At 39.6% G+C, this 26,695-nt stretch overlaps 1 protein-coding gene across 4 annotated transcripts in view; it reads left to right on the forward strand.

Moving 5' to 3' along the window:
* The window catches only part of cbfb (core-binding factor subunit beta), a 34,441-nt gene extending 7,897 nt beyond the window's left edge, over positions 1–26,544 (forward strand). Inside the window, exons 4-7 of one of the 4 annotated variants that reach the window (XM_071505781.1) lie at positions 14,157–14,273; positions 14,412–14,507; positions 16,018–16,083; positions 22,253–26,544. In XM_071505781.1, the coding sequence (XP_071361882.1) occupies positions 14,157–14,273; positions 14,412–14,507; positions 16,018–16,047 (243 nt within the window). In that variant the 3' untranslated portion in view covers positions 16,048–16,083; positions 22,253–26,544. The remainder of the gene's footprint in view (positions 1–14,156; positions 14,274–14,411; positions 14,508–16,017; positions 16,084–22,252) is intronic. The other 3 variants (XM_071505782.1, XM_071505775.1, XM_071505780.1) reach the window with 3 other exon arrangements.
* Positions 26,545–26,695: the final 151 nt, after the last annotated feature.

A 26,695-nucleotide genomic window follows, 5' to 3' on the forward strand; every position in this document is an offset into this window, starting at 1 on the left:
AAGGTGATCAATCAATTTGTAATCAGCTTCATGTTGTGCTAAGTTGATCCATTAAATCACTGAGAGCTGAGTGTGTATCGCTCTGTGGTGCTTTTAAAACAATACCTGCTGCCTCGTGCTGCCCAACAAACACACAACATGGGGATCATCTTGTCACACAACAGTAAGTTCATGAGAAACATTATTTGCTCAGTAGCGCTGATGCTCATTTAAGATCAAAGGTAAACAACTTAAAGAGCTCAGAAGATGTTAGTTTGCTGCTGTTGTCAAGGTGAAGTTGCAATACAGTTCTGCTGCTGTGTTTATGTGTATGTTAATTGTCTCCCCTGGCGCTAAGCCTGGACCGGTGTGTGTGTGTGTGTATTTGTGAGTGTGTGTTTGTGTGTCAGTAGACCCTCCACGGACACTGGCCAGCTGAAATGAATGCCGGTTGGCAGCTCATTAAAAATGCATTCTGGGGAATCAATGGACCTCCATGCCCTAAGGCTGACGGACTAATCTCACACTGTTAATTATTTAACACTAGTGCCCTGATTGTTGGGAACAGTATGTGTGTGTGTTTATGGGTGTCAGACAAAGAAAGAAAAAATGCATGTGTATGGCTGAGACAGTGTGTGTGTGTGTGTGTGTAAGATGATATCCTCTTCTTTGTCATCTCAACAGTGCTAGTTTTAATGAGGCCAGGAGTCATTTATGTAAAGCAATTTTCACAGTTGTGCAGAGCTTGAGCCAAGCTTTCTCTCTTTCTCTCTCTCTCTCTCTCTCACACACACACACATCTAAGGATTCTGATAAACATGCTGACAGTCTGCTCTTTTCATCCATAATCATCTTTGAACTGAAAAACATAAGTCATGCTTCTCAGAGTAAGTTGCTCCAGATCGCTGATCTTTTTTCATCCTCCTCCAAGTAACCAAGTATAAGGTTTCACTCTTTACTTTTATGCAATATTCATTTATATCCCAGTAATATAAAATGGGTCAGGCGAGTGCGGAATGTGGTTTCTTGAGTGCAATGTGCTGTAAAAAGAAGTATTGTTAAGCTCCAATGCAAAGCCTTTAATTGTGTACTGAGTGCACATTTTTTAGAGTGTTGCTGTGCTGCTAGGATTGCAGCTTGAATTTCATACTCACACACACACACACACACACACACCCTGCCTGCTGATCCCACTGGACCTCCCTGTAGAATACAACTGTCAGGCCAAGGCAGAAATCTTGTGTACGTTGCAACTTCTCTTAATTACTGTCACGACACACACACATACACACACACACACAGTTTGCTCTTGCAATATAATAAGCTTTTTATTGTTTTTATTTTATTGACCCTAAAACTGTTACAAAATACAAAATTTAAAAAGTGAATGTTTTTACCATTTTTTCTTCAAGACATAAGACACTAATGGCTGTAAGTTGCTGTGCAGAGTAGCGGTACACATATGTGAATGGACAAGAATTGTAATACATTTTCTTGTCTTTAGTTGACGTGTACTGGGAAAAATATTAATTGAAGAGTAGAGAAGAATGAGACAGTAGCTCATGAGCTATGATTCAGACCACGCTACCAGGTTGCTGCCGTTCTTTCTTTATTTTCATTACTTTTCCCTACATATTTTCTCTCTCTCAGCTTCCCTGTTCTTTCCTCAGTTTGTTATTCTTGTGGCATTTTATATGATCCACACTGCATGTCTCTCTCCTCTATCCCTCCCTTCTTCTTTCTTTCCATTCCTTATGGTTTTTTTTTTTTTGCGTACATCCTCGTTCCCACCGTACATCCCCCACTCCCTCTTTTTATCCTCTCCTTCATTCGCTCCCATCCTCCCTCCATCCGTTCTGCCCCCTCCATTCCTCCTCCCTCCTGCCTTCATTTCCAAACACAGAAAGTGCCAAACCAAAAGGGTAGCACAGCCAGGTTAAACTTGGCGGCTAAATATAATGTGTGCGTTTGTGTGTGTGTGTGTGTGTGTGTGTTACAGAGACAGAGGGAGAAAGAGAGTAGAAGTACAGGCTTTTAGTGTTGTTGCAGGCTAATGGGAGCCAGCTGTGGAGAAGGTTAATTTTAGTGCTAGCTGCTAACTTGCTAGCCAGCATTAACCCTGTGCAGGACATGAATTGTAGCGTCAGCAGCAGCTTTACCAGCAGCCATAGAGACTATTTATTTTAGAGAGTTTAAGTTCTGAAGCTAAAATGCATATGGACATCACCAGCTGTACATGTTATGATGTTCACATTGAAGCACATAGTAAGCAGTAAACTGATACAAATTACAGTATTTGGGTTTAAAATGTGTTCAGGAAAGTGTATAATCTAAATGTTTCCCTCACTGTACAACAGTGTGGCAGTAGAGGTATATTATTAGCCACATTAATCGTTTTGTTAAACGATAACAGATTGTTCAGCACTCAGTTAAACATTTGTAACAGCTTTTTTTGATACAGTTTTGCTGTTTTGTTTTGACTTCTATCATCACTGAGATGCATTTTCCTGTCAAATTAAATTCTTGTGGTTCTAGTTAGTTCATTACATGTTTGTGGCTCTTGATGGTAGAAGATTTTGCGTTCACTTGTTCATTAATGTTTTGATAAATCACCAATTTACAAACACTCATTCATTCATTCATTCATTCATCCAGTCATTCCTTCTTCTATTTCCTGTTTTGTTTGTGGTTTCCTTCCTGCAGGTAAAAAAGATACTAGTCTTTCTTTCCTTCATTTATTCCATCCTTGCAGTGTGTGTGTGTGTGTGTGTGTGTGTGTGTGTGTGTGTGTGTGTGTGTGTGTGTGTGTGTGTGTGTGTGTGTGTGAGAGAGTTTGAAGTTAGGGCGGTTGAAACTATACTGAGAGCTATGCTGAACATTTTACTTTCTTCAGATTTGAACCAGGGATGCTGCGCTGAATGTGCCACAGCTTTTATTCCAAATCAAATAAAGTGCACTTGAGCTTCGAGTGCTGCTGGAGAAACATGTTGAAGTGATGAACATTACAGCAGCTCAGGAGCAGTTACTGCTGATTTTCATTATGCTCCTGTTACACTTTCACTAAAGCGTCGAGGTGAAGGGGCATTGACAGAGCCGACTGTTGTGGCCACAAACTATTTTTTCACCCATGAAAACTGAAACAGGTTGAGATTTGGTTCACAAACTGTCTCTGATACAGATGGCCTGCTGGTAGAAAATTCATATCTGAGGATGAGACTTTAGACGAGGTTAATAATTATAATAAGGTTAACCCACAGGAAGTTCCACTGTTGAAGGTACTCTCACTGTGTGTGTGTCTGCGTCTGTGCATGCTGGTGCACAGCGAAAAGTGTGTTTGCACACTGCGTCTGCATGCTGATGAGATGGTGGCGCCAGACTGATTGCTCAGCCTTACACACAGATATATGCAAGTCTACACACACAAAAACACACCAACATATAAACAGTAAACAAAACCTTAAACGGAGAGAACAGAGTGAAAAGAGGCAGAAAGAGAAGAAAAGAAATTAGTGGTCGTGGAGAAGGGGGGAATGAGATGCAGATGATTGTCTGTCAGATTCATGATTGAGGAGGGTGGACCGTCAGAGAGGAGCTCAGACACAAAAACCAGAGCATGAACGCACCATTTTCTATCTATTTGCAGTGTTCTCAGTATGTGTATTTTTCTGTACTGTACAGATCATATGCAGGAGTTGTTTTCACTACTACTCCAGTTTTCTTCAGCCCAACTAACCAGAGAGAATCAAATCAGTAAAATGCCCCAGTGTTGTGCTTGGTTGGAATGACAACCTGCACGCACTCATCTGTCTGTGGAGGAAGTTGAAGTTGCTGAACACCAACTTACACACTCACTTTTATATATGTGGAGTTCATACAACGTGAGGATAAGACTTGACATCTGCATGTTGTTTAAACCTCAAACATTTGCTTTTTGTGCCACTTCGGGGGAGAACATAAAGCTGTGAATGACATTATCATTTTGTAAAGTTATGTCAAACATTTTGGTGGAGTTCTTTACTTACACATCCAGTAGATACAGAGCAGATAAGTTTGTAGGTGTATTTGTGCCTTCCATCATATTCCATTTTACTCCATTATCCTTATTGCTCTGTTTTGCTCTCCACCAGCTGCTGAGAGGAAATGTCTGGCTCTTCAGCTGCTAAATGCTCCACTTTGTTCAGCACGTAGTCGCTAATTGTGTTTAGCTCTGGTACAGTGAAGCTATCAGAGCTTTTCTTATGCTGAAACCAGCTCCTCTATGTATGGGAACAACACTAACGCAAGCAGTGAGACCGAATCAAATCTTCAGGCCATAAAACCAAAAGAATGAGCTGAAAGATGCTAAAAACCTGAGGGGAAGGGGGCTAAGAGGAACTGCAGAGTCAGATCATGATTTCCTGTGGGTTTGTCACTATGAGCAACAACTTTCACTTGGTGACTTGATCCACATTTAATATAAAAACTATGGTTGTGTCAGTCTAAAGGGCTCTGTGAACAAACCATCTTTTAAATATATTTTCAGTATTTTTTAAAAAAGAGATGTTTTTGTGTCTGTTGGCAGTGGCATTAAAATGTTACATACAGTAGATGTCACTCCCCAACTTTTATTTATTTTATTGCCATATGATTAGATATCATTATGGTCCCAGTAGATAAAAGAATGAAAATAGAAAATATGACAAATATGGACACAGCTGTTAGTGAACTGTGTAAATATTTTATTGTACCTTTGCAGCGCTGCAGCTCCACACCTAGAGTAAACGGCCAGCTTTTCTGTGCTGTGCAGGACTGTGCAGGACGGGACAGTACACTGATAAAACACTTAATACATTATTCAGACATTGAAGTTGAATCTTTATACTTTTAAACTGAAATTAATAAAAAAAAACTAAATAGTTTTCTATTTACTATATTTAAATATCAAAACTCCATCCAGCCTTCTGAAACAGTACTATGATATAATTCTAAAAATCTTTTTTCTCTTATTTTGCAAATAAAGCTGTTTGTAGAAGGTGAGCCCTTCTAATGCAGTCAATGCTAGAGCCTGCTTGTACAATATAATAGATGCAAGATGTCCTGGTTTAAAGACTGTGGCAGATTATGATGTGGTGACTGTTCAAATCCCCCCACAGCTGTAGCGCCAGGCCAGTCATTGGAAAGCACCACTTTCAGTCAGTGTTTAAACATGACAAAAAGTCAACATGACTGGTACCTCCTTCAACTGATTGTCAGCAAAATAGCTCAGCTGTGTGTTCACGTCTGTGTACTGGTTCTTTTCTGTTTGATGTTCTCGGGTTTCAGCATCAAGAGAGAGGAACGTCCTGGTTCTTTATAAATCTCCAGCAACATGAAAAGTTCTTGTAGATGGCAGCTTCAAGCCTCCAGGAGTCTCCTCTGTCACAGACATATCAACATCAAGTGTGTGTCTGTGTGTGTGTGTGTGTGTGTGTGTGTGTGTGTGCGCGCAGTGTGTGGTTTTATGTTTCCCTCTGAACGGAAGCTGTGCCATCAGTGCGTGACTTGTCAGTGACATCATCAAAGCCAGACCACTAATTGGTTCCCTCTGCTACTGCTGCCCTGCATCAGACTGTGTGTTTATGTTTGCGTGTGTGTATGTGTGCGTGTGTGCAGGGTTGTGTTTTACATCTTGTACGTCCTGTGTGATTGTTCAGTGCATTGTGATGAAGCTTTCTTAATTTAAATCAGTATAAGTGAGCCCTACAGACGGTCCGAGTCTCCCTGTTCAGAGACGTCAGTGCACCACAAACCCTCTTCCCTCTACATACACACACACACACACACACACAAACACACTATTCGTCTCCTCCCTTAAAGTATCATATTTCGTGCTCCAGGCCTTAGATCGATGACCACACCCACTCCCATAATGCACTGCAGCACACAGACAGACAGGGTCCTCTGTTTATGTGCTCTTTGTCTGTGTATCAGTGTTTTATGCCACATGTCTTTCTGCTTGACTGAGTCTCTAAGTGCAGTTATGCATACATGGTAGAAGTAGTCTGTGCGCGTTTGGTCGGCGCGTGTATGTGCGCACGTGCATGTGTGTGAGGAACAAAAAAAAAAAAACAAAACTGCTAGAGACACAAGGTTCAGACAGAAAGCTGGTCAGTGAGTGGTCAGTCTGGTGTGAAATCCTGCATGTGTGTGTCAGCTTCTTTCCTCTTTTCTTAGTCCTTCTCTTCCAGTAACTGTCTGCTGAACAGGACCAAAGTATGTGACACAGCTCACCTGGATGGACATGGACGTGTGTGTGTGTTTGTGTGTGTTTGTTTCTGTTCCTTTGAAGGCCATAGGTCCTCACAAGTCTAGAAACATGATTTTTCTCTGGTTACAATATGAATAAGGAGAAAAGCTTTGGTTTTGGCAGGTTGACCTCAACAAAAGGGCAAATAAAATAAATGTATTGAGTTGAGCCCCCATGTACTAATTTTCATACAGCTATTGCATTGTCAGATATGTTTTGTAGGAAACAAAATGCCACCAAGATAACTTTTATACAATCAGCATGACAAGTTTTCATTGAGCGCATCAGCGTTTTTGATTTATTTTCCAATTTCCCCTCAGGAAGTTTTTATGGTTATATTTAGGCAACTCAGAGCACTTCAGTCTTAGTTAAATATTCAAATGTTTGATAAAAAACATTGAGTTTTTCACCAAAGCCACAATATTTCCCTAAACTGGACAAAATACACATTAGAACTGTTTCTGCCAACATGCACAGATTTATTAGTTTAGTCCTGACAGTCAGAAAGTGGCACATAATGAACCATCAGATCAATACAAAGATAATAAACCAGGTAATAGGAAGATTATAGTCGTATTACTAAGCAACCAGCAAGAACAAAAATTCACATGTATCTATCTGCCAATGTAGAACTGAACATTCATCAAAAATATTTAGTGAATGAAGAATCGTTGATGGAGTGATGAGGGAAACACAAACTGTAACTCAACAAGGAGTTAAACTTCAGTTCAGCACTAGAATCCATTGAAGAGGATTATGAAATAGTAACAGCTCTCTCAGTAACAGATCCTAGCAGTTTGCTGTTTATATACAGTATGTCGCCAGTTTTGTTTTTACAGTTATTTCCCCCTCTCACACATTCACTGTCAACGATGCTGATCCCAGTGGAAAAAATGTAACGTGTTGAAAGTTGTAAATCGTAGAATTAGACAACACTGACGAGCTACGATGAGATCAACACCAACTGAACAGGACTTGAATTGACTTTCAATCAGTTATCCAGCCCAAATTATATTTATTGTAATGGCAATTTGTAAATTACAAAAAGAAGATATGATTGTTAACTTTTTTAATAAAGTTAATTGATTTCTGTGTATCTGGAGCTGAAATGTGATCTTTCGTGCCTCTCCCTCTCTCTTTCGCTCTCTCTCTATCTCTCTGGTTTTGTAACTCTATCTGCAGCCTATGTGTGGATTTGCATAATATTTCCATGCCTATGAATGCCATAGGAACAAACTGTGGTTCTCTGGCCCTCCAGTGCACACAGAAACTTTTCATAGGAATAATACACATTATGTGTGGGGCCTATTGACTCAACTCATAATGGAAACACAAACTGCCAATGAACCAGTGAACGATAATTTTTTAGAAAACATGTGACCTGACAAAGGTTTCCAGTGTTTTCATTCTGAACACGTCTAATAAGACTGAAAATTCTTGTTAGTTGTGATGCCGTTTTCACATTTAGTTTTCTTTCAGTTCAGTTTCATCCAGTTCTGGGACTTAATGAACTCTTGTCTCTTGTCAGTGATGTTCGCAGGCCATTACTTTCCTCTCACATCAGGTTCCTACGATTTGGACGTACACTACGGAGACATTTGACATCAGCCTGGATGAACTGGCTGTCAGTGTCATGTGATCTGTGTGTGTGTGTCTTGTTGTTTTGCAGCCTCTATGATTACAGGGTGGGAAGGCAGAAGAAGAGAAAGTGATCATGCACTGGGAGAGTACTGTGCTATTATACTTGCATTGCTCTAGCAGGTGTTATGTCTTTGTGTCTGTGTGTGTGTGTGTGTGTGTGTGTGTGTGTGTGTGTGTGTGTGTGTCAGATAATAGGCCAGAGGACGTTAGGCTGTATTCAGTCTGGGATTAGGAACAGAAGGCCAGTAACGTGCTTTGTTGCCACCTGCTGCTGTCACACCTGACACACACACGAACACACACTGACTACAGCTTCCTCTGTCTCATTGTCTCTTTCCCTCAGTCCCTCTCTTTCACTAGTTATTTGTCTGTTGCTCTCTCTACATCACTTTCTCCATTTGTAGCTCGCCCTATTTTCAGCCACCTGTAACTTTCTCTCAGCTTTGTTTACCTCAGGAGGAATAATCCAAATGTAGGAGTTGGGCAGTAAAAAGCTTTGACTGTAAATGTCTTGTACCAACACAGTCTTTAAAACAAATCCACACATTTGATCGTAAAAATGAGTTGAAGTTGCAATGAGATGCGGTTTTGAGCAATATGATGAACAGTCCCATTTCCTTTTGTGATTAATAAAGTACTTTATATACTATCTATCTAGTAGCTATCTATGACATTAAAATGTGTCCACTATCAGAATTTTCCACCATTTACACTGTGGTGCCCACACTTTTAGTATCTTTGCGTCTGAGCAGAGCTGTTCTACATTTTATTTTAACTTTTGGTTTTGTTTTGTTTTTTTTTTATTCACTGGGTATTCTTGTTTGATTTTATCTATCAGAGTTTTTCAATATAGTTTCTAGAAGCTATGTCACAATATGTATATATAGATACAGACACATACCACAGGGAAGTATATAAACAATGCTCCTCCCAAATATGGTGTTCAGGTGTGAGTATCTAAAGCTGTCACAATACACTTATGTCTTTCAACTGGGTTCACATTTGCTTAAAAATTGTTGTCTGTGTGCTGCTTTGCAATGTACATCGTATTTATGTTCGAAAATATGTAATAAAACAAAAGGTGATTATTTGTCAGTATTGCACAGCCCTACCAAAGAATTGTTTCTATTATATATTTGTGAGATATACCTTAAGTTATTGAATACATGAAAAATGTTTTGTTTACAATTAATCTGCAAACATAGTTTCATCTTTCTAGAAAGTAAATTCTTCTGTACTTTGGCTGCTGAAATAATCTTAATTTAACATGCAAATGACACAAAAACCTCTAAAATTGCAGACACTCTCTTCCCTCACCTTTCACCATCTCTCCGCTGTTTTACCTTCTGTTTCATTTCAACTCCCAGAGATGATAATATGTGGTCCATGCTGGAGAAGTGTTGAGGAGTGTTAATATGTCTTTGTTGTTGGGGCCATTGTGAAGCAGTGTGTGTGTGTGTGTGTGTGTGTGTGTGTGTGTGTGTGTGTGTGTGTGTGTGTTTCAGTGTCCTGTGGTGGGGGGGGGCATGAATCAGGAATGATGAATGCAACATGCACTTGAGTGGCTCATTGCCTTGGCAGCTTTCGTGATGTCATTTTATCTTTTTCTTCAAAGTACTTTGTGATCTTATATCAGAGACAATCATGGATGAGCACCATAGTGATGGTATCTGGTCTGATGAGAGAGAAAGAAAGAAAGAAAGAAAGAAAGAAAGAAAGAAAGAAAGAAAGAGCTGTCTATGACTGGCTGCTGACTCAGACGACTAACAGACATTTATTGTGTGAATAATAGACACGTGCACAGATTTACAGGGCGACAGTAGGGCTCATCTTCAATCTAAATGACACACACACACACACACACACACAAACACACACACACACACAGAAGTGAAGTAGGGTGTGTGTATGTGTCTGTGTGGGAGAGACAGACTGTCACAATTCACAAGACTGAAAACACAGATACCCATTGTGTTACACACCTCGTGGGCACTGGTCCGTGTGTGTGTGTGTGTGTGTGTGTGTGTGTGTGTGTGTGTGTGTCCAAGCATGTGAGTGTGTGTGTGTGTGTGTGTGTGTGTGTGTGTGTGGGCAGCAGTGGGCAGTTGTGCTGACTAGATGGTTGGCACCCGGCTGAATGAGAGGCACTGTGCCAGCACATCCCTCTAGATCTGCGTCACACACTGTCTGCCAACACACACTCTGCCTCTCTCTCTCTTTCTCTCTCTCTCTCTCTCTCTCTCTCTCTCTCTCTCTCTCTCACTCTCTCTCTCTCTCTCTCTCTCTCTCTCAGTTTTGGATGCACTTACAGTAGCTTGGAGAGGTTTAGATCAAAAGGGAGAGATTTGACTCGCCAGCTGAAAGAAATGACGCTTGCTCATAAGTCACAAAAATGCAAAGATTCATCATAGAGTGAATGATAATGATGCACAGTGATCCACAGCCCAAGCTGGGAGCAGCTGGCAGGTAAAATCTTTGCAACCATCAAAAGTCTTTTCAGAAACATGAATGACTGTTTTATATTTGTAATAATTATAATTTCAGCTGATTTAGCTTAAAAAACTAAATCATTCATTTGAAATGAAAACACAAAAATCATCCAAATTTAGGCTGTGGTGTTTTGCAATGCTCTCATCATGTCTGTCATGGAACCTGAGAAACATGTGATACAGATGATTGTCGAAAAAATGTGACCGATTCACGGGACAAAATGATGTAAGACCACGTTACACACATGACAATACAGATATCTGATGAGTTAAGGAAAAACCAAACAAAGTGTCAGTGTAAGGTGTTGGGTCTCTGAGAGCAAATGTAAGCCATTGCTTATCTGAACTTGCACTCAGTTTTAAAGCAAGTCTAAATTTCCACTGCATTTCACCCTGCTTGCTTTTCTTATTCACAGTGTGCTGCAGTGTGTGAGAGTCCTGTGTGTGTGTGTGTGTGTGTGTGTGTACGTGTGTGTACGTGTGTGTACGTGTGTGTACATGTGTGCCTTGGTAAATGGATGTGGGGGTTGACATGGTTCTCTCTCAGAGGAAGTCTGTGGTTGGGCCATTTCTACATATTTTCCCCTCACACAGACACACACACACACACACACACACACACACACACACACACACACAGACACACACACACACGTTTTCCCTATCAGGCCAAATGAAGCTTTCTTTTCAAAGCACCATGCAGCCCCACAGATGTGGAAGCCATTTCTTTCACATCTCTCTGTCCCTATGTCTCTCTCTCTCTCTCTAACACACACACACACACACACACACACACACACATACACACTCACTCACACACACACACACAGAAAAACATTAATCCGAATAAACACAAAAACCCACAGTCTCTTGGGGTGCGGTCTCCCCTGCAACCCCGGTGCAGTGTGGGTAGCTGTGGTAAAAGAGGTCCCTGTGCGAGGCTGTCCAAAAATAGCCTGAGTAAAAATGCAGGAACGTGGCAATTGCCTAGTGTCACACAGAAAAATCTAGTCATCTGTGTGTTTGTGTGCTTTTTGGGGGGCGTGTTTCATTTTGTAAATTTATTCCTAAATGCTTGTTTGCTCAGATAAAAATACCACCTAAAAAACTTTCTACCCTGGGAAAAACAGACTGTCTGTGATTCACTGCCTCCCACTGTCGTCTCTTCCTCCTAGAGAGAGTTGTGTCGTGGGAAAGAGGAAGGCTATGAGAGACAGAGAAGAAGAGACACAGAAGTTTGCTCATTCACACCGCCTCACACCTTAACTGCTTTTTGGCCATTTGGGGGTCGCAGAAACAAGCTGTGAACACAACACAGACATATATATCTATCACCTTTTTAAGTTGATATGGCTAACTTGTTAGCAAACAGTTGCCTATTTGGACATCTAGCAGATCTGGATCAACACTGGCATTCATTTGGACACATTTTCCTGTCAAGCTGGCAAATGTAAGTCCAGAACTTGCTTTCCTTTAGCTCTCATTTGGTTTCTACCACACCACCACATCAGCTCTTTTGCTATTAAATGCTCAATTTTGTTCACTAGCTAGTCACTAACTGTGCCTGTCTGGAGGAGACCATCAGAGTTTTTTTGCAGCTTTCTGTTGTGGTCAAAAACAACCAATGAGAGTGAATCAAAACAGCAATGCTAGAGGCCATAAAACCAAAACAAGGAGCTGAAAGACGCTAAAACGCTCCATTTACTGAACTGAGTTAGGCCTTTCAAATACAAGTAGTCTTGTGCTCTATTGTTAAAATATTGATTATAGCAGCTTTAAAGTTAATGAAGTCATCTTTGGATGCAAAATGCCATTTAAATTCCTAGCATACCATTAGGTATTTCACAAGGAAGATTGTAATATTTGTTGTTGTGGATGTTGGTGCTATCCATGTTCATATTCAGGATGGGATTCAGGTTTGAATGTGTACAGATAGATTTGAGAAGTTGCCATTCCCAATAAATTATGTTCTGTTCCTTAGTTTAAGTTAGTAATTACTTAGATTTACAGTTGCTTTCACAACCTCCACACGGGAAAGACAATGAGGTGGTGTTCACAAATGATGGGTGCATTGGCCCCTCGTCAGTCTTCCGGGTGTTTGCCCAATCAGAAGAAAGTGAGCTTTTAAGGAGCTAATATTGCCCGTTTCAGTGGGCAGCTCAAATAACAGGCAGTTTGAGATGAATGAGGGCCTTTTTTGAACTGTCAATCATATGAAGCTAGTCTCGTGGAGTCCAGGAAAAAACATACAGAACTGGAAATGAGCATAATAAGTCCACTCGACACCAGGAAAAGATCTTTTCCCCTAACAAAATATCAGCTATTGCCAAATATTGAGAAATAGTTGAATTTAGCCGACATTGCAGCAGTGGATTTACCTCCAGCAGCTGAGACATTCTGGCAATTCTAACCAGAAAACTGGTTCTGTGATTCTTCAGATGTACACATTCCCTCACCTCATGAATATACACACAGACATGCACACGCTCACATATCTGGTGATTAGTCTGCAGCCCTCCTGGCATAGAGCCATATGTAATATAACCTGGAGTGCAAAGACAGACAAAGCCTGACCCTGCTCTGCCTGTCTGACTGTGCTGCTGTTTGTACATGAGGAAGAGAAAGTTGTTAATAGATTATAAGTGAGCACTTGTAGTGGCCTTATTATCGCTTCTGTTTCCCCTCCTGCTCTCTCTCATTCACAGACAGACAAAACAGACGCTATACAAGGTCAAACAAGACAGAAGAGGGCAGCCTACGGTTGATCGGATGATGTTTTTGATGTCCCTGTTTTAACTTATCAGACTTAACTGAAGACACATGAGAACTGAAGCAGCGTGACATTTATTTTCAATAGAGAAATAGGTAAAACGAGGGCTGAAAGCTGTACATAAAAAGATCACAGTCAGATTTTAGCTGCCAGTGTGTGAACAAGGCCACTGAATAAGACACAGATCCAGGGCAATGGCCATAGCACAAACACACCCAAAATGATGAAAAGAAAAAAATGTTTTTAGGTGTATGAAATTTATCTTTAGTAACTTGGCTTCACCTAGTCCGATATACACACTAACTTTTCAACTACAACTAGAAAACGAAAGGATTGATACACAAACCTCAACCAACTGTGCACGTGCAGTATGTAAATGCACATGGACGTGTGTGTGGGCTGGTGTGTGTGTGTGTGTGTGATTTACTAGTCCAGCATTCAATTGTGCTGGAGAGGTTTTGACGTAGTTGGTGGTTTTTCTTATTCACAGCAGTTACAGCGGGGGCAGGCGGGGTGGGGGGGCAAACAGAGCTTTGTATTATTCTGGAGAAAGAGCTGATGGTTTCAGATTTAACAACTGTAATTTTGCGTGAAACTCCAGGCCATATTAAACTGCTGCTCCTGCTTTAGGCCAACGTACGATCAGCGTAGAGCCAGTCATGAGAAACAGAGAATGGATCTCTGTGTGATTCTAAAAAGGCATCAGATCTCTCTCTCTCTTTTTTTTTTTTTGGTTTATCATCTTTGCTTATTTTCAATAGGACTTGCTGCCATATTAGTTTAACATCTTAGATTTGCTGAAGAAGAGCAGGATTTTAAACATTATCAGTGGAGGAACTTTAGCTCCAATGTTGAGTCCTACACAGGAAAAACACATTTGATGCTAATTGCAAAGTTTTGAGAGTGTTGCAGTACTGAAAATACAGCAAAGTGCTACAGTAATGTTGTACAAAGGAACTGTTACTGACATGAAGCTCTCTCTCTCCCTCTCTCTCTGTCTCTGTCTTTGCAGGTCTATTTAAAGGCCCCTATGATCTTGAATGGGGTGTGTGTGATCTGGAGAGGCTGGATCGACCTACAGAGGCTGGATGGGATGGGATACCTGGAGTATGATGATGAGAGGGCACAGGTAACACATCTTCTTACATAGTGATCTGTTTGTATGTTTGCACCTCCATTTGCCTTGTCTTCCTTTTGTAGTGACTTCATAATGGAAAAAAACAAATCACTAAATGGACGGTCAATCTCTGTTTCTGTGTGTGTGCAGCATGAGGACGCTTTGGCCCAGGCAGCTTTTGAAGAGGCTCGACGCAGAACCAGAGACTTTGAAGACAGAGACCGATCACACAGAGAGGATCTAGAGGTGAGAGAGCCGTGTTGTTCATGTTAATGGAGGACTGCTCCCTGCCATCTCAAAAAAAAAAAGGGATTGTTACTTTTTACCTATGTAGCTCCAGCTGTCCTGTAACAGGACACATCTGCTTCCTTATTAGATCTATTTTGGCCTTGCAAAGCCGGCCTAAAACTTACACACTCAGATTTGGTGAATTTTCTAAACTAGGAAAAAAATACTATGAAACTGAAGAACATTGTTTCACTTCAAGTCTCTGACCACAATTACTATGACTGATGGGTGTAGCTGTAGTGTGCTTTCTTCAACTGGTAACCACGCCCGACAGCGAAGATTCAGTGTTGTATTAAACACACCCTGAGTACACTTAGGTATCGCTTGAGGTCAGCACAAACATAAATGTGAAATGAATGAATAATTCACATGATTTTTTGGGAAACAAAGACCAAAGGTAGTTCAGCTCATCTGTGCCATCAAATGCAGAAATGAGTTGATGTCAATGTTTTGTCTATTGTCCATGTTGTACAATAGACAAAGTTGAAATAATTCTGGAAACAGATGCCTATGAGCCTTGGCAGACCACAGAGAGCAAAGTGAAATTGGCTTTGCAGGACTGGACTTACCTAACTGGAAATTTAATAAACTCGGATTTACAAAAATATAAAGAAACATAGCATCACCCATGCAGCTTGCTTGCTGTTTCTGGCTTGCAACCCATTCAGAAAATTGCCTGTCTAAAATGTAAAATGTCAACTTGAGCATATATTTATTTTCTGATGAGTTTCACAGCATCAGCTGACATTTCTTGCAGATGCCTCGAAATTTTTGCAAAAAAGGAGCAAAATTTTTTCATAGTCTCCTGTACTAGCAAATGTATATTGATTGATGTTTAGAGAAGAATAAACACCATTTTATTAAAGCCACACAGTCAAATTTTCCAGTTAGATTTTCTTTGCTTAGCGCTTGGAGTGGCTTAGGGTTGTGTGATGTGTGATTGTGTGCTTCAATTATTTAGATAGAATTTCACAGTTTCAGTGATAGGTTTAGTGCATGATCAGTTTGATAATAAATCTAATCTGACAATTGATTTGATTTAATATTAATGAACTATTGAATGACTGGTTCAGTTTTGTCAGGTGTCCCAAAAGCCTCAGAAGGGAAAGTAGTTTACTCACTTTGTGGCAGATTTAATTGAAAAAACGCAACACTGTCATATCAGAGTTGATCATGACATAATAATTATGATTAAATAAAATTATTCCTGAATTTGTGTAAATATCAGCTCCTAAATTGCGTATAGTTGATGACAATGTAATTGTTTAACAGTGTGTGCTGTTTGCAGTGTCTTATATATAATTTAGATTCACAAATTCACATGTCCTAGGTTTGAAATTTGGAACTGTCCCAAATGCATTTGATTACTTGAGACAAACTCACTTTCCCAGCAAGGCTTTGGGGAGATCAGTGGCATCCTTCCTAAGTTGACGCCCTACGAATGAACCCCAAATTGTTTATTTTTTAGGACCCTGTGGTTTCTAAAATCTGGGACTGATGACACACAGACAGACAGCCAGCAGAAAAGAACAGGGTCTGTGTCTTTCATTTCTCACCATCTATCACACTGTCATGCACTAAACCACCCTGTGTGTGTGCATGTGTGTGCAGTTGTATGTGTGTGTGTGTGTATATATATATATATATATGTATGTGTGTGTGTGTCCACTTGTTTAATTTATATATGTGCATTCTTGTTTTATTTTCTGTGTCTGTGACCACAGGCAGCTGTCTGTTTATGTGTGTGTGTGTGTGTGTATGCAAGTATTTTTCTAGTGTGTGTGTGTGTGTGTGTGTGTGTGTGTGTGTGTGTGTGTGTGTGTGTGTGTGTGTGTGTGCATGTGTGTGCATATGTTCACGAATGTGCATGCATGTCTAATGAATTTAATGACTATGTAATCTGCTCATGCTTATTTTAATTTTATATCTAGTTTTCTCAGTTTGTAAAATGACACACACACACACACACACACACACACACACATTAGGATCTACCACCAGTAAAGTACCAACAGTAAAAGAAAGGCAGGAACACAACACATGAAGAGAACAGTGGGGGGAGAGAAGCACAGATGAGGAGAGCAGAAAGACAGGAAAGAGAGGCATCTATTGGAGGTCGTCTTTCATCTGACTGATCTCGTGTTTCTTCCCTGAGGCTCTCAGAGAAAAAGAACACCTTGTGTCTCCTGCTGAATCAATATAAGTACCACCACTCAAAAAGAAATCACATATTTTTATCATGTATGTAAAAATTCATTCGATTTGGCGCTATATATGTTTTAGACTACAGACAATATATGGTTTAGACTATAGAACAAAGCTCTCCTTGGGTCTTGAAATGTGCTTCTTTCATCCTACTGGGGTTGTAAGATGTTTTAACCAGTGCTTTTCCCCTTTTTATCGCTTTTACCGCTGTTTTTCCTGATTTCCCTTGAACTTCAAAAACATTTAGTGCAAAGGGCAAACACTGAAGTTTGAATTTGAAAGGGATGTGGCAAAAGCTGCAAGGTACATATTTGAAAAAGCTAAGTTGAAAGTTAATTTCAAGGGTTAAGAAAGTTATTTAAAGGCTTTTACTCCTATGTCTTACACTGGAACCAAACGTGGGTCTCTTTCAGAGTTATGACAGATTTGGTCCTTTGAAAAACTTGATGATATGCCCTAATTATGATTCCTCTCTGGAGAAACCATGAGCCGAGAACAGTTTTGTTTGGCTTTACAAAAACCAAATATTCTTAAAAATAAAATACATAAAAATATCTCTATAAATGCAAAATAAATTGCACAACAAGAAGAAAAACAATGCCTAGGAAATACCCTTGTAGATGATTAGAAAAGCCACTGGGATGTGCGTTTCACAACACACAAAGTCCTTGTGAACCATATTTTAGAGTGGTTGTGACTGATGAGCATTGCTGAATATCTACAGAGATACAACCTCAGCATTTCTGTGGTCTGAACTCCACCTCTTCTTCTGTCTCTCTGCCTCTCTCTCTAACTCTCTTTATCTTGTTAGCTGGCGATCTAGTTATCTCTCTGTCCTGTCCATACTGTCTGTAATTCAAAGGTGCAGTTAACTTCTGTCAGATAGAAGGAAGAAGTCACAACATTGTGCATTTCTGACATACATTTTTATTTCTCCTGTTGTAAAAATAAATAATATATATAATCAGGCAGAGAAGAAGAAGAAATGCAGAGGTGCAGCACACAGTGAGTGAGACAGAGAATAGCAGAGAGAGAAAGACGTGAAATGTGATGGAGTTATGTAAGGCCTGGGGAAAAGGGAGGTTGGCGTATAGTTAATTTTTCATGTTTGCGTTTTGTGCATGAACAGTGGTTTATTGCTCAAATGTTACTCTGCTAACAAAAGGAAAAATAAAAAAAGTTTTATATGAACAAAATATCAGTATGGTATGGAATTACATATCTACTGCACATACAAGGCTTTCGCTGATTTCTTAACAACACTTAAGCCATAAACCTCCCACTCTCACCCAGAATAAGAAAGCCTTTAAAGATCATCAGTAGCTCAGTACTTCTGTGATTACTCTTGCTATATGATCAATAAGAATTACATTTTTAAATGCTGCAGAGGAAAAATTATGGCACTCTGATGTTTATTGGGTTGTGTAGATTTCATTATAATAAAGCTCAGCAGAAAAAAATTAATGTCTTTTTTCATGCGGGTGCTCACTGAATATAAAGATGTTTCCCTCTCAATTCCTGAAGCCTTGTCATTTTGGCAGGTACTGCATTTTTCATCCAAATGCAGTGATATTCCAGTCATTCAAGGTCAGAAGGTACCTGTCAGAATGATCGATGGAAAAGCAATAGATTGAGAAGAAATGCATGTTTTAACTCCACTGTGCACGGACACACTCACACACAAAAGCACAAATACACACACACTCCAAGTGCTCAGCAAAAAGAGATTTGGTGGTGAATGATGAGCTGGCACTGAAAGCATTAATATATCATTAGTATTGATTGCCATCAGACCCCCCGCTTTGACTTACACACACATGCACACACATACATACACACACACACACACACAAATTCACAGACACATTCTAATACTGTGCAGGCACATATATGTACAAAATCGCAGATACAGCAAATATACTTCACCCCACACACACACACACACACACACACGCACACACACACACACACACTTCTCCAGTATTGAGCTGTGGTGAAGCAGTCTATAGTAGCCCAGCAAACTTCCATCTGTGTGGATCAATACAGAAAGCTCTCTTCCTGCCCTTATGATTAGCAAAGACCACTCCCTTCTACAATGACCAACACTACGCTTAAAGCTCTCTGTGTTCAGTCACATTGCTGCAGACTTTTTTATAATTTTTTTTATTTTTTTTATACAAGTTGAATTGTATTTCAATTTTGCTGCTCATTCAAATGTATTTAAAATTGTCCAATCTCAAAGTAAAGTTTGATTAATATACTGTAATTTTAAACACATAAATTTGTATCTGACAAATAAGAAATAACACATTCACACATAATTAGAAGAAAAACATCATCTCACAGCAGACATTTTAAGTGGTCAAACACAGGTTTAACTAATCACATCATTATCATGTGTTCATTTTATTAATTACAGCTATCATGAATCAGATCAGAAAAAAATGTTGTCAAGATAGAGCTTAGCAAAATGGGTTCAGAAAGCAAAATAACATGTAAGGTACAAAATAGACAAATTAAAAGAAAAAAACTGGAGCTGCTTTTAAGCAAACTTGTCGGTAAAGGAGCTATTTATAAGTTTTTGCTATTGCTACATAGCCAACGTGAGCATTAACACTAATATATTTACAAGTCTGGAAGGAACACATCAAAGGTCATTCCTTTACTCTCCTTTACTCTCTTATTTCTACTTTTATCACTTCTTCTACTGAAGTTACCATGCTAACCAGCTAGCCCCTGCCCAGTCAGCCCATCGCATCACTTTCCGACACTGAGTCACTGTAGCATCTAGGCTGCTCTGCAGAAGTAGTGCTGCTCAGAGGGCCTAACATAACCTCTTGTACTGTAAACACAACAATGGCTGAAGCTTTTGGCAAGATTAGTAACTAAACAGCTGTTAATGCTAACATAGGCTATGGAGCAATTGCAAAACTTATAAACAGCCAAACTGTAACACTTATTTTGCAAATGTTTTTTTTTTTCACTTTTCAAATGGAACTTCCAAAAAAGTTTGGCAACCACTACATTACATCAGATTGAAACCATTGTGTGATTTGATCCAAATTACATTCAGCGACTGCATTTTTGAACATTCAGTGCCAACTTTGAAAATGTTTTTTTGTCGAGCAATAACCGGGCTGGCAGTATGTTTAGACCTGTCACTTGGGGGGCACAGGAAACGAGCTGTAAACACACTGACATGTCATCACCCTTTAGGTTTATATGGTGAACTTGTTAGCAGACACATGCCTATTTACACACACATTTACCAGTTACAGAGCAAAGTCATCATTCATTTGGAGACGTGTGTCTATCAACTTGGCAATATTCCCTCTGCTTTTAACTCTGTTTTTCGTCTCCACCAACTCCTGAGGGAAATATATGACTCTATAAATTCTTCACCAAGTCACCCCTACATTCTTACCCTCTGCCTCACTACGTTAACATCACACTACGTCTTGCATTGGCACTGAACGTCGGCTGTGAGCATGCTGCAGAATCATCCATTTTGAATTTTATTCCCAGGGAGGCTGGGGTGACACAAACATGGCCTATAAGCACATTTGGTGTTATATAGTTGTGTTAATTGTGACCCCACTTTTAAATCCAAAATCAAGGTACTCTAATTGAGCCACCAATAAATATTTGATAGGAGCAGTTTTGATAAAGCAGCAGAAAGCTTTCCAGGGGAGACAGACAGAAACTGGAGTCAGTCTGGCTGTGAGGAGTCAAAATGGTAGTATGACATACTGTATGTGTGTGTGCATGTGACTGTGTGTATGTTGCTATTATGGTGAGTCATTGAGATGACACAAACTACATTCCAGTTGAACTGAGCAACCCCTTTACTATCTCTGTCTGCATTTCTGTCTGCTCTGCTCTCTACTTCACCTCTGCCCACACTTTCTCACCTCTCCACGCTCTACCCCTTTCTCGATCTCACCCGTGCCCTGCTAAATTCTCTCAGCTCTCACTTAAGTGTAAACATATAACCACAAGAATTTTTTACAGCAGGACCAGCTTCATGCCACAAGCTCACAAACACGTACACACTATACGCAGTCATGAAATATATTTAAAAGTCTTGTCATGCTGATGGCCTCTAATGATGACCTAATGATCCCTTGGTGTGTGTGTGTGTGTGTGTGTGTGTGTGTTTGTGTGTGTTTATCTGTGTCAGACAGCCTGTATGTCTGCCAGTTTATATGTCTGTCAGTCTGTCTGCCTCTCTGCCTGTCTGTCTGCCAGTTACCTTGACTAAAATATCAACATCAGTAAAGTGTATAAACAGTCACACAGAGCCTATTATAAAGCTTTCTGGCTTCCTCTAGTGGCAGTCTGGGAAATTGCAACTCCTTTTTTTAGTCCTGTGTCACTCTGAGGTCGTAGAGGAGCTTTTCTTAGCCCAGGAACCAAACAGTGTACAGATATTCTGACATTTGGGTTCCACTTGGTTACCCTCCGAAGCCTTACCCAACCCCCTGTTAAGCATTTATAAGCAGTATGCTTAGGCTGATGAACGGTTTATAGCAAACTGTACTATAGTGTTGCTGTAAGCAGATATGAGGCCATGTTTAAGTTTATTTTGTCCAAATTTATAACTGCTGCTATGAAGCATGATATCATTTAATTGTTATTGATACATTTATTTTTGTAAAAAACTTAACAGTGGTCCCCACACTGCCCCTGTGTCCTAAATTCATTCAAACTACACATCTCCAGTTTGTAAGACAAACTCACTGCTGAAAATCTTAAGTCGAACTATGACATCTGATGTATTAAACAGCTCCTCCAGAGCCACAGAAGACATTTTACAACTATCCTTAAAGGCTACGTAGTTTTCCTCATGAACGTCTCGTGCAGAAACCATGGCATGCCCTTAAAACCCATATCAGGAGGTACACTATTTAAGAACCTAACCTCGACCTATTGGTTCCTATTGGTGGCTATAGATCATTAATAATTATTTATGTGCCGTTATGAAGGCTTAAAAAAAGTTTTCAGTAAGTTAAAGGTATTCAGTCAGTAAAACATACCAGTCATGCAAATCATTCAAGCCCACTGTTACTGATGCTGAGAATGCTGAAGTGTATTGTTTATCATTTATTTCAGTGGTTCTCAAACTTTTTCATGCAACTTATGGATGGTTAAAATAACTTATTCCCCTTTTTGCTGGGAACCCCCAGGAACCCCCTCAAGGACCCCTGGGAGTCCCTGTACCCCGTTTGGAGAACCAATGCTTTATATTAAATAAAAAAGTTAATCAGGAGGAATTTAGATGTATTTTTACATTTGTTATTACATAAAAATTGTACTTAATTTATTATATTTTTCTCTCTGATCCCTCTCTTACTATCTGTCCCATCTCCTCCTCCTGCCTTCTCATCTGTCTTGTTTACTCTTCTCTCTATCACTCTCTCTCTCCACCTCCCCTCGTTTTCTCTTTCCTCTCCTCTCTTCTCTTCTCCTCTTTCATTCTTCCATCTCTCTCTCCCCAGTCCAGACGACAGCAGGACCCCAGCCCTGGCTCAAACATGGCCAACGCTGATGTGGAGCACAAGATGCGCTGAGGAGGAGGAGGAGGACAACGTTGAGGAAGTAGTGGAGGGAGGAGGAGGCGGAAACCAGGGCTGGCAGTCCATTCACTTTCAACACAATCAACAAATCAAAGCAAAACTGCAGCTATAGACCAATTTTTCATAATTATTTCCTAGCAGGTTTGATATGGTCATTTTCATATGCCAAGCATTTTTTCAATGTTTGAATGAAGAAGAAAATAAACTTCCTGAATTGATTGAATTGAAAGTGAATAAAAGCCATAGAAAAGAGGGAATGAAAGGGTTATGGCCACAACAGACCTGGGCAAAAAGTAGCTGAATATATTTTAATACAGAGGAAGGAACATAAGCAGTTGATTTAGCATTATATTGTAAATGTGACACATCCAGAATTGAAGTTGTTTCTTGAGTCAGATGAGAGTTTCAGATATAAAAAGGAAAGATCAGATATTTTTGTCCAGGTCTGAAGGGATTTGATGTGTAGGGGTAGTTTCAAGTACCAAAAGTATATTTTCTATTAATACAAGATGTTGAAAATAGAGGGAGAGGGGTCGCAAGGGGGTAAAGATGTTATTAACAGGGGAGGAGGAAGAGAGATAGAAGCTTTGTTTGGCTCAGGGTCACATCGGGGCTTATTGGTCAGGATTACCAGTAGAGCATGCATCAAAAGTGAGGTGTTGACAGTCTGTGAAAAAAAAGAGACTACATTGTTCAGTGTTGTGCAACACTTCACATTTGTGAACATGCCCTTGTTAACCCCAACTATACCCAGCTCACTTCCTGAAACCTGCTGTTTTCTGAGACCAAAGTTCACTTTGCTGGAGAGGGGAGGGAGGAGGGAGGGAGGGGATTAAAGAGGGAGAAAATTTAGTTGCATTTAAAAAAGATGGCAGATGGGAGGAGAGCATCCAGAGGGAAGTTTGCCAGGTTGTATGGTTAAGAAGTGTTTGCTGTACTATAATTTGAATCATTTCTCTAAATATCACTGATGGTGAGATGCCCATAACAGTAGAATCACAGGTTATGTAGAAATAACCTCGAGGCAGGACAGTCAACTAAGAAAACTGCAAGAAGCAATTAGGGAAATGATGGGGTGTTTTTGTGGGGAGGTGGGGGGGGTTCAGTTCAAATGTCCTTTGTCTTCCAAGGGGTTTTTGCACTATGTGATACAATCAGTCTTGCTCTCCACATGGAATTTCTTTATATGCATGAAACCAAACACAGGCCTACCTATGTTCTTTGTTCCCTATGCAGCCTATTTATCGCCAGAGCACTCTCTGTACAGCGCTTTGATCAGGAATAAGTGGGTGATTTAGGGCTATGTCCGTACGTGTGACCCTGCATACAGCAGCAAGCTCAAAAAAGCACAAAGCATCTGTGCCACATTTTTACTCATGTAAATCTGTGCACACATCTGAACAAAAAGTTATATGTACCTTACTTTTTCAGTGGCTGGGTTCATCATAACATGACATTGTTGTACAGCAAAAGCATGTATCTCCAAACTTTGGTGATTTAGAATTTTTCAGAAGAAACTTTTAGGCTTATGGTCTGAGAAAAATGTCCAACTTCATAAGCCAAATAAACCATTTAAAAGCCGGTTGTTTTTTCCAGGAAAGTTCACTGTCACAGTGCTAAAAAACTTTTTCCTTAGCTCAAAAAAAGTTGATGTTTGGAGATAAGTTTGTTTTTTTTTACCAGACAGCAATGATAGGTAACAGGAATGTGGCATAGGCTACTACTAATAGAATGGATATCAGCCAAGACTCAAGCCCACCACCTCTTCAAAACACAACATCCGCTGCATGTGTTGCATATCACTTCTGTCTGTCAGTGCTATAGAAAAACTGTATTGCAATCAATAATAATCATCACGTATCATGGTACAAATCCAGTTTAGTTATACACTCCAGCTATTGATCAATTAATCACCCACAGATTCCTCATCAATGAAGGACTGGAAAAGCCTCAATGCAGTCTAAATACTATTCCCTGTCCTTTAACAGCACTAGTGTAATGAAATGGTATGTTTTGTTATCTTATCGTTTTGTTTGTGTGAAAGTCAGGATGTTTACTTTTTCTATTACTTCTCTCTCTGTTTTATGTATTCATTTTTGTTCATCTTTCAGCTTCATTATGAACTAGTAGTAGCAGTGTTAGGCTATTTTATGTTAAGTTGAAAATTATAAAATGTCTCCAGACACTTGGGAGTTTTGAGGACATTTGTTGCTTTTGTTTTTCATGTGCTCTTTTTAATAATGTTCTTTTTATTGTTTTTGTTTTTTTGTTTTGTTTTTTTTTCAAGGAAATCCACTTCCTGGGTTAAATACATTGAATGTGGATTGACTCAAGCCCTGTTTTTAGACAACATAAATGTTTTTATATTGTGCAACGAGAAGCTAATTTCATTTTCCAATGTGCACTCAACGGTTTTATTATAATTATTATAACCAAGAAAAATCTTTTGTTCATGCTTTTATTTCTTTTAAGTGTTACTTTTTAAGAAGTTTGAGTTTTACATGAACTACAAAAACAGATTTATTTTTTTTTTTTGTACATTGATAGCCATGTGTTTGTAACAATTTACAGTAACTTTTGGAGTAAGGTTGTTGGTAAAAACAACAGTTGAAATTAAAATAAAAAAGTGAAAATTTATTTAAAACTCAAACATGATAAACTTGATTTTGAACTCAATCATCAAGCTCAGGGTACATCAAAAAAACTGCAGGATTTTCATCTTGACATTTGGATACTGCACAGGAGGACATAATTGGGGTAACCTAAGGTCAGAAAATCAACTTTCTCATTGGCAGCCTTGGTTAATATTTTTCCCACAGAGATTTGTGAAACTGGGAAAAAAATGCTTAAATGTTATCATTTTTCTCAGAGCATACTGATCCTATAAAGTCGCCTGGCCTTTAGACCTGGAGTTTAATTAGTTGAAGAATGTGGAAAACATACCTTCTGTCTAGGGCACCTTCAGTGTGATAAGCGGTGGGTTGTTGTAGTCCGGGCACAGTTTGGTATTGTTAAGTTGAAAACTCCACCAGATGAGAGGTGAAGTGGCGTTAATGGATGTGGATTAGGTGAATGGTTAGAAGAAGGCATCAGAACATTTGACAGCATGGAAATGGTTTGAGGCTCAGGTCATGTTAGTGAAAGCTGTCATAGATTTACATTAACAGTGGCTGTTATGTTTCCACGAGGCTGGATCCAGTGTAGAAAATGTACACATTTTTACTTTTGGGTTTATCAGTATTAAGATCAGTGGAAACGGACTGAGCACTGGATATGAACCAGTACAGTACAGTGAGAGGTGAGAAGTACAGTAGGTGTCAGAAACAGCAGGGTTTGAGATGGTTTGTAAGTCATGAGTTAATTGGTTATGTCTGTAACACAGCGAAACAATGGGCTAAGCTGTTCACCTGCCACATGGTTTACTGTAACAGCTACAGCACTGTGATAAATCTTAGAAATAACACTACCAACCATTGGTGGTCCCAGCAGCACTTACAGTATAAAGAACAATTTCATTCCCAGACTAATGCACAGCAGTTTGTGGCCTTCTTCAGGTTGGTAGCTCCCTAAGCCACAAGCTTTAACATGTTAGTCTGACGAAGTTTTTCTCCATACTCCAAGTGTTGCTGAAGTTTATACCTCCTCAGACTGGTTCCCTTCTCTGTGCACAATGGAAGTAGGTGAAGTTGTACCAGAACTCCCCACTCTGCTTCTACAAGGCTTATGAACTCTTGATCAAGGCTGAAAATATATCTTCATGGATTTAATCAGGTTGAGAAACATCAGTGAGGAATCCACTGTAAACAACAAACTAAGCCACATTTCTAGGTTGTCACACATTACACCGGCCCAGTGTATCATTACACCATTATTTAGATGATTACCCATGTAAACACCTTAGTTAATACACCATCCCTCAATTTTCTTAATGCAGGCATTAAGGCAAAACATAAACCACAATCATATTTTTTCTTTTTTTTTAATTAAACTGTTTATCTTCTTATTTGTTTAAGTTATTTATACTTTGGTTTTATTTAGAGATCCAAAGAAGAACTCTGTGGCTTGTACACACTCTCTACGTTTGTCTTTCCTGTGTGTGTGGTCTGTCTTTTCCTCTGTTTTAGGGTTGAGCTTGTCCTCGCGGAGGAATTGGAAATATGAGATATTAAATTCAAAATGTTAGATGTTTTTCATAATAAACATGTATGAATTCATGTATTCGGTTCTGTCGTTTTTACATTGAAATAGGTACTTCACTGACTCTATCATTCTCCAAATTGTTTTGTTTTACAAATTACACTGTTCCTACTATGTGCAGTTTAGTGACATCACAAAAGCAGCAGAGCTCTGGCCTCCCTCGGTGCT

The sequence above is a fragment of the Trachinotus anak genome, unplaced genomic scaffold, assembly GCF_046630095.1.
Source record: "Trachinotus anak isolate AG129_WGS33_773 ecotype Australia unplaced genomic scaffold, CSIRO_AGI_Tana_v1 ptg000002l, whole genome shotgun sequence".
Classification (NCBI taxonomy): Eukaryota; Metazoa; Chordata; class Actinopteri; order Carangiformes; family Carangidae; genus Trachinotus; species Trachinotus anak.